The sequence below is a fragment of the Bactrocera tryoni genome, chromosome 3, assembly GCF_016617805.1.
Source record: "Bactrocera tryoni isolate S06 chromosome 3, CSIRO_BtryS06_freeze2, whole genome shotgun sequence".
Lineage (NCBI taxonomy): Eukaryota > Metazoa > Arthropoda > Insecta > Diptera > Tephritidae > Bactrocera > Bactrocera tryoni.
This window is the reverse complement of record NC_052501.1, coordinates 23,920,905-23,929,199: the sequence shown is the minus strand read 5'-3', so window position 1 is coordinate 23,929,199 and position 8,295 is coordinate 23,920,905. Positions and strand designations below refer to the sequence as shown.

The 8,295-nt window shown below is 35.5% G+C and overlaps 1 protein-coding gene across 1 annotated transcript; it reads right to left on the bottom strand.

Annotated features, from left to right (window-relative positions):
* Positions 1-450: 450 nt before the first annotated feature.
* Positions 451-1,759, bottom strand: LOC120770404 (alpha-tubulin N-acetyltransferase 1-like). The gene has a single exon (XM_040097838.1). It carries the CDS (start codon positions 1,293-1,295, stop codon positions 642-644), a length of 654 nt encoding a protein of 217 aa, XP_039953772.1. The 5' UTR covers positions 1,296-1,759; the 3' UTR covers positions 451-641.
* Positions 1,760-8,295: the final 6,536 nt, after the last annotated feature.

Here is an 8,295-nt window from a genome sequence, read left to right as displayed (position 1 = left end):
TGCGCGAAACACATTCTTTATAGAACGTGAAGTTTCGTAACAAAGTTTAACCATTTGTAAACGTTGTTCAGGCGCAAGTCTTTTCATGATCAAATGTCAAACAATACTAAACAAAAATAACAAGACAACTTGACACGACTCACGCGTGATCTGTCAAAAAAGGGTTATTGAATAAAGTACCCTTACTTGGATCATCCGTTAAATCAATTTCTTATATGGAATCTTTTGTATTTTTGAAGGGCACTGTTTTTAACTTCAATATTCTGAAAGATTACGGATTTTTCAACAATTTAAACGTTAATTTATTATTTTTTTTTTAAATACATAAATACACACATACAATATATATACAAATATAAGGGGTTTCAATTACAAATTACAAAGTGCGATTTATCATTATTTTTCTTTTATTTATAATTTTTTTTTATAATATTTTAAGCAGTCAATATGTTATAGTAATATCAGCATCAAATCTTGAGTAACAAAATATATATTTTTTCTGTTTACGTATATGATATAGAAACGCTATATGTGCTATATTAAGACCATTACATAAAAATATAAACGTCAATAAAATATATAATATATTTTGTATAAATTGTTAAAGTACGGTTAGTTGAGGTTAGTTTGAAGTCGAAACTCTATAGATATCTATTGGCCATAAGCATTCTACGCGAGCGCGTCATTTCACGCGGCTGCCCATTGGCTTTGTCATGCTCGAAGAAACCGTCGTAGAGCACAAAATGATTGGCTTGCGGTATGACGTGCTCCAGACCGTAGTGTTTCTTTAAGAAACCCAAAAGTTTCTCCGACGGACGATCCACCGAACACTTGACCGGCTCCCATTTCTCTTCGCTTAACATGGTTTGGAAAAGTTTCTTACCCAAACCGCTGCGTTGACGCTTATCGTGCACATAGAAATCCAGTATGCAGGGCGCATTGTCCACCTTACGCGATTGACCGAGCTCATCGAAGAGATACAAATCTTTCATGCCGATCTTAAGCAAGCCGACAACTTCATCGCCACGCCCACTATTAAGTTCAGCCAAATCGGCCATCAGGTAGACAATTTGATTGTCCGACTTACGTAATTTCTGCGCCGTTGTAATCGGTATGTTCAGTTTCTGCGCGATGGCCGACAGCTGCCCCAAATGATCGATAATGGCTGACATTTTGGCGGTGGCCTCGAGCGCTTGCCGCCGATTGCCGTGAAACGTGTGCGGCAACAGGCTGGAGTCGACCTTCACAATGGGCTGTGGAAATAGGCTGCGTATGTCGAATTTGAAAACGGCCATTTTTTATTGCTTCTGAGATTCTACAAAAATATTTGTCGTTACGTTGCTCTTATGTAGATTTTCGTTTCTTCAGTTATACATATATCAGTTGTATATACAAGTATGCCGCTCACTGTCATATAATTCTTAATTCTCTATTTCACACTCAAATCGATTTTCAGCTTCGTAATGCGAACTTCACCACACACACGCGCCGCTATTCACGAATATCTGTCGTTGTTTGTCGCTGGTCGGTTGGCGTTGCAAAACTTTGTGACTCATTGATGAAATATCAAATTATTTATGAATTTTTTACTACAATTTAAGCGTTAGAAGTATCTCGACACATATTTTTGAAATTTGAAATTTTCGTAGCGTAAAAAAAATTCCGTGTTTTCTGTGACTTTTATGCGATTGAAATGAAAATTTCACATTTGTTTGACACGTTGCTGTTGTTTGTAAACAAAATATACTTTTGCTTCATGCTTTTGTTTGTATATTTTTAAGCAAATGTCAAGTTTGCTAACTTTTGATTTGATTTGCTTTGTTTTTGTTGTTATAGCAACAGTCAGCAAGCACAACAAGTGTTCAAATGAGTCAAATGACATTTATCGTTTGAGAGTTGGCGTGCTTTTTTGGACATGTTATGTATTTGTTTATTTATACTCGGATTAAAATAAACTCCGGTACAGGGTTGCATCAAAGCATTTCAACGGAAAATTATTAGTTAAAAATTATTTTATTATTATTAATCCACTAAACTAAATATAGTATTACATTATCACACTTCAAAATAGATATTTAGTTCACAGATAAATTTTACAAAATCTGTTAAGGTTTTTTAGTTCTAGTCGAACGTATTCTAATGATTGACAATTTTCTATTATATGTTTAATTGTGAGATTCTCCAAGCTGCGATATGCGCAGACTGGCTGTTGAGTCTTTTCCCAATAAATGTTTGTATGTTAGTCTGGTGTGACCAAGTCGAAAGCGAGTATATATAATGCACTGTCTCCTGGTTATAGTTGTAGGAAAGATTGGAGGACATCGGTAGTGATTTATGTTTTTGCAGTAGTGCGAATATCTGGCCCAGCATTCTTTTTCGGCTTCACGATACAACTTTTTGGCTACATTTCTGATGTTATTTTTGTTAATGCTATTTAAAAGTTTTAAGTGAGATGTATGTAGTTGCTAGTTTTACTTCGGCGTTTGCTAGAGTATTCCCTTCAATGCCGATATGATTGGGAATCCATGAAAGTTTAATTTTTCCTACATTGGGCCTAAGTATATCTCTGATTTGGCAAATCATTTACTCAGAAAAATTAACGTTAAAGATAGCTTTGAGTGATGATAAGGAGCCACTGACGTTTATATACTTGTCTCTACTCTTTTGTGCTAACTGGCAATATTATTGTGCTTTCAACCATCAGTGTAGAGAGTTTCCCAATTAGTGTGTTTGCTTAAAATTTTCAAAAAAGAGTTGTAAATAAGCGTTAGACGGTGTGTTTTCTTTTTTATATCTGATCAAGTCCGAAATAACGCAAGAGTGGTTAAGATTTCAGAGAAGAGCGCGAAGACGGGGCATTGCTGGGATGGTAATAGGGACATCCATTTCCCTTGCCGCGTCGATTAGCTGTTGTAAGGCTCGAATTTATGTGTCTTGCGCTTCCTGTTTAATCTATTTTTTAGGGCAGCTTTGATAGATTATCCTTCTGCGTATGCCAATTTAGTAGTCATGCTTTTTGTGATGAAAAGTAACCTGTATCCTAAGATAGGTAATCCTGCTTTGACTAATATTTTTACTATTGGAGTAGTCCGGAAAGCACCAATTGCCAGTCGCGCTGCTGTGTGGTATACGGACGTAATGGTTGCCCTATTTCCTTTTGAAGTTTTACTAAATATGCGGGATCCATAATCAATTTTTGAGAAAATAACTGATTTTTCAATATGAATGAGTGTGTTAGTATTGCTTTCTAGTTTTATATTACTGAGACATTTAATTCATTGAGCTCGTCATTTAAAACTATTTCTTAGATGCCCACCCCTCATTTAATTCCACTATATTGTCTTACTGTATTGATAAAAGGGTCTTGGGTGTAAAAGGATTTTATTTTTTTTTTATTAAAAGCTCACCGTTCTTACTGAAAACATTGTCTTTGTACATAAAATAAACTGGATTACTGAACACTCCTTTACATTTTGCAATTTTAGCATTTTTTAAGATTTTAAATAATACTCGTATATACATACATACGTACTCATAAAATTTTTAATTCTTTTTAAGCTCGTGAACTAAGTAAATATGAAATTAATTTTTCTCAAATTTCTACTTACTTCACTATACGAAACATACGACGGCTTAACTAAAAGCTATTTATTACTATGGCTATGAGTTGGCTTAGTACGCTACCACTTTTTCCACGAATTATAAAAATTTCAAACATTTTGCTGACTCAAAAAAGTTTGACCATATGCCTTTGTTTGAGGATTCAATAAACTCTCCTTTAGCATATTGCTTTATAATTTTATGAAGACCATATTTGACGAAGCCAATAAACTGGCATTTTATTTTCATTGGGGGTGCTTTTTTACATGGCGGGTCCCAAACTGAGCGCACAACCCTGGAGACTGATGTTTCGCCTCCTCACTTTAGTTCATCATCAAACGGATATTTTTTGGCTACCCAGAAGATACTTGATCTAATATCGGAAGTCGTGAGCTGCTTGAGCCACATATAGAAGAATAGTTTCTGGCCCCTCCCAAGTGATTGGCACTCAAAGAACTTTCCTCACTTGCCTGAACTTTGACACATGGCTCCATCCTGCACTTTTATATGTACCACCAATAATTCTAAGATATACGCCAATAAAAAAAGAAAAATAGTATACGGGAATTACGGAAAAAGTTAAATTCGGAAAAACTATTTGTAAAATGTGTTGTTTTATCAGTTATGTCAGTTGGTGTTAAAGTGATTGATCCCCTTTATAATTTAAAGCTTGCTGTCGTATATTTTGCTTCCTTTCAAGTCATTGAGCTAGAGAAATTTGTTTTTGTGAGAAGTACATATGATCAAAAATGACCCGGACTAGTTCACTTTACTTGAATGAATAGATATCAGAGGATCTCAACATATATCTTTTATCGACTCAAAACTTAGAGTAGGTGTCGATGATATTTATATACAGTATGTAACACAATTGAGCAGATACAAATCATTAATGTAAATTCTTACAAAAAATGTGTATCTAATTTTGGCGAATAGAATTACAGTTTTTTTCAAATACACTCTTCAGTCCGCTTATAAAATAAAACAAAAAAGAGTAGCAAAATTTATTCAGTTTTTATAATAATAGTCTTGATACAATGCAATTTCTACCGCTTTAATAACATATTTTGTATAACCTCCTTTGGCCGCAATCACGACTTCAATCCGCTTGGGAACGCTATTGACTACATCTTCACTTTTTTAGTGATGGAGTTCCATACTTCTACACATCTAGCAAATAATTCGTCCTTTGTTTCCGGTGGACTGGTATAATTGTGTACCCTTTTTTTTAAACAAACCACAGATTATCGATAGGATTAATATCGGGGGCCATTCCAAAGTTTCAATTCGTTGACTTCTAAGGTACTCTATAGTCTTCTTAGCTTTGTGCTTGAGGTCGTTGTCTTGCATCAGAATGATTTTGCTACTGTTCAGACCCAATTTCTTATTTCTCCAACGAAGAAAAATACGCTTGCCTTAATATGTCTATATAGTACATATTCGCATTCATGTTTTCCTCGATTAAAACTAGGTCCCAAACACCTCTTTTGCAAAAGCCACCCCAAAAAAGGACTTTACCGCCTCCAAACTTAAGTATTGGGATTACATCGCGCCTGGTAATAGTCTTTGATGACTTCTTCCAAGCATAATGTATTTCGTTTGACCCGTAGAGGTTAATTTTGCTTTCGTCTGTCCAAAATACATTCGCCCATTATTCTGGAGTCCAGTTTTGGTGGGCTTCCACAAATTTTAGACGTAGTTCTTGATGACTTTGATGATAATGGAGTTTTGCGCCTGGTTTAAACTCTTGTTTTTTCAACTTGCGCTGTACAGTCATGCGAGAAGTTTCTTGTCTGTAAGTCCTTTCCAGTTCTGTTTGAACCTCAATACCTGATTTTACTGCTTCCGAAGTCATCAGACTTTCGTCTATCGTGATTATTTAAAACGGATTGTCGACCAGATCGATGTTTTGGTACTGATTTTTCATGATATTTTCCAATATTTTTCACTGACCCAAACAAAATTTCGGCTGAATTTTCAACTAGTCGATATGCGAGCCCTTCATTTAATCATTGAAGCACAGCTTTCAGTCAGCAATTTTCTGCATTTTTCTAAAAACAACAAAAAAAGGAGTGATCCATTTCGAGGTTCCCTACTTTTTTTTAAGAAAAAAAAAAAACAGAATCTTCAAAATTAATAGGGAATGTTTATTATCATTCGAAGAACATCTTTATTTACTTTCTGAAGATTATCTCTTTCAAATATTAAATCAGTGTATTACGTACTTCAAAAACGTATAGTGAACTGAAGTGATTTTTAAATAAAAATATAAGTTTAAAAAAATATATAATATACACATATATATCTAAATGAAAAAGAAAGTGTTTGGAAAAATTAAAAAGGAAAAAATCACTAATACCTAATTCATCAGTCACGCCTCACAACAGCAAATCGAAAGCGAATCAGAAAACTTAAACAAATTTGATTGAAAAAAAATGTAAAAATACAATATTTATCAAAACTACGCACACACACAAACAACTTTACTAAAATAAACGACACTTACATGAGCTTATCAGCCGAAACGATAAATACAAACAAAAGACTTAAGACACAAACTCGCAGTAAAAATTTCAAATTTATTACAACTGCCTACCCTATCGACCAATCTACATTTAAACACATAATTTAAATACATAAAATATAAACTACAACGCTACGAAATCAAAACTTAAGAATGAATACCAACGCATGCAACAGCTTAATTAAGTTTGGGAACTTTTTAATGCGCGCTGCCTGCCTGCCCGAACTTACTAAAAATATGCAAACAAAAAGAAGTAAAAACAAAAATTTTAAGCTAACAACATTGTAGGGGCTAAAACAAGAGCAATTAGTTAATATTTACGGACGTTTATGCTCTTTTTCACACATTCTTAATTGTAGCAGCGACGAGCGAAGATCAAACAACGCTCAACGCCAGCAACCACTCAACAACAACAGCAACACCAACATCACTATGGTGAGCGCGCTGCTCTCCGTTGACCTAAGTTAAGAGTGCGCGCAGCACTGCGCTGTGTGTGTGTGCGTGTAAACAGTGGCGCATGTTGCATGCCCCGCACGAACTCCACGAACGTGCACACGCACAGACACACGAGCGCGCGCGTCTATGTCAACGCACAGCAAATATTTGCAATTGTCCCCAGCGCATTGAGCATCACGGCGCACAATGTCCTACCTAGAAGTCGTCGCAGTGGTACTTCAGGTGCTTTGCCGCCGCCGCCGCTCAGGTGGTCTCTGCTGGTGTTTGTGAGTCACATTTCGTCCGACTGACTGAGTTGAGATTGAGATGAGCGCGCGAGTGCGCTGAGCGCTTGCTGGTCGGCTGGCTCGCTCTGTGTGTGCTGTGCGCTGTGGCGCCCAGCCTGCTTTAATGTGGTGTTGTGAGCGTTTTCTAGCCAGTCTGCTGTTGAATTTCGTTGCGTGCGGTGCCCCTAACGGATGAATTTTTTGTGCGGTGCTATTTAAAGAATATATATCATTAACTTTAAATTATAAAAAATGCTAGAAAACTCAGTCAATTGTGTTTCTTACAATGTGCTATATATTAGCGCTGGCAAAAACTTGAAGTTTTTATAAAAAATATTGCACAATAATTCCGTGTTATAACACAAACAATCATTTTGCGCTACACTGAATGTTTGCTGGCCGATATTATCTGAAGTACTTTTTGCAAAACGAAAATATATCGTCACGAAAATTATTATTGTTGCCCACAAACTGTTCGAAAAGCGCATATGTAACGGTGTCGGCGCCGTTCACCGTTTGTTTTTGTGTTCGTTTTATCACCATTTAGTGAATGTAGGCAATGAAAAACAAATTTATTGAACACATTTTTATGCAATTTCGATTTGATTGTCAGCAAAATTGCACAAACATTCATTGCTTGCGGCGCTAAATGTGCTTTTTATATGAAAGGAATGTGAAAAAAGAAAAAAGCAAAAAGAAAGTGTCGCCAAAAACCCCAAAAAACACTAAAAAGGATTTACAATCATCGACATTTCGACATTAAAATTGATGTTTGAGCAAAACGATTGACGTTAGCGAATTTATTGTGCGAACTCCGACTCCGCTCACCGACGGCAAAAGTGGAATTTCTTATTGGAAAGCCAAACTCAAATAAAAATTGTTACGAGTGCGCTATGAAAATATGATTTTTGACTTCGTAAGCTACAAACAAGAAAGTGTAATTTACAGAAGAAAGTTATAAAACAGTTTCAGCGAAAACTAAAAAAAAAATCATTTAAAATTAAAAAAAATGCCATAAAAGCTTATGTTTCTCCAAAAGCGCTATAAGTGAGCTTGAACCTCGTAAAAGACTGTTTACTACAAGCGTTGACACTAAAACCACACTAATATTATGTGTTAGAGCTTTCATCAAAGGAAACGTACACCTGTCGCGCATGAAAGCTCCACAGTCAAAAATAACGTGAAATCATTTTTAAAAAATTTTGTGAGTGAAAGCTTTGCAAAACAAGTGTCACCAAGCATTATGGCTATAGACACAAAGTAAACATAAAAATGCGATTAAGTGTGCGTACTTTCATAAAAGTGCTATTAGAATTTCCCCCCTTAAAGCTGTAAGCTCGCAAGCAACTATAATATGGTTACAGCCACAAAGTAAACATAAAAATACTGTTAAGTGTGCCAACTTTCATAGAAAAGCTGTTAGAACTTTCATCTAAGTGCTTTTAGTGC

What these genes read in the sequence shown, in the direction of transcription:
- LOC120770404 (XM_040097838.1), bottom strand. Translation starts at nt 1,295, where the DNA reads ATGGCCGTTTTCAAATTCGACATACGCAGCCTATTTCCACAGCCCATT.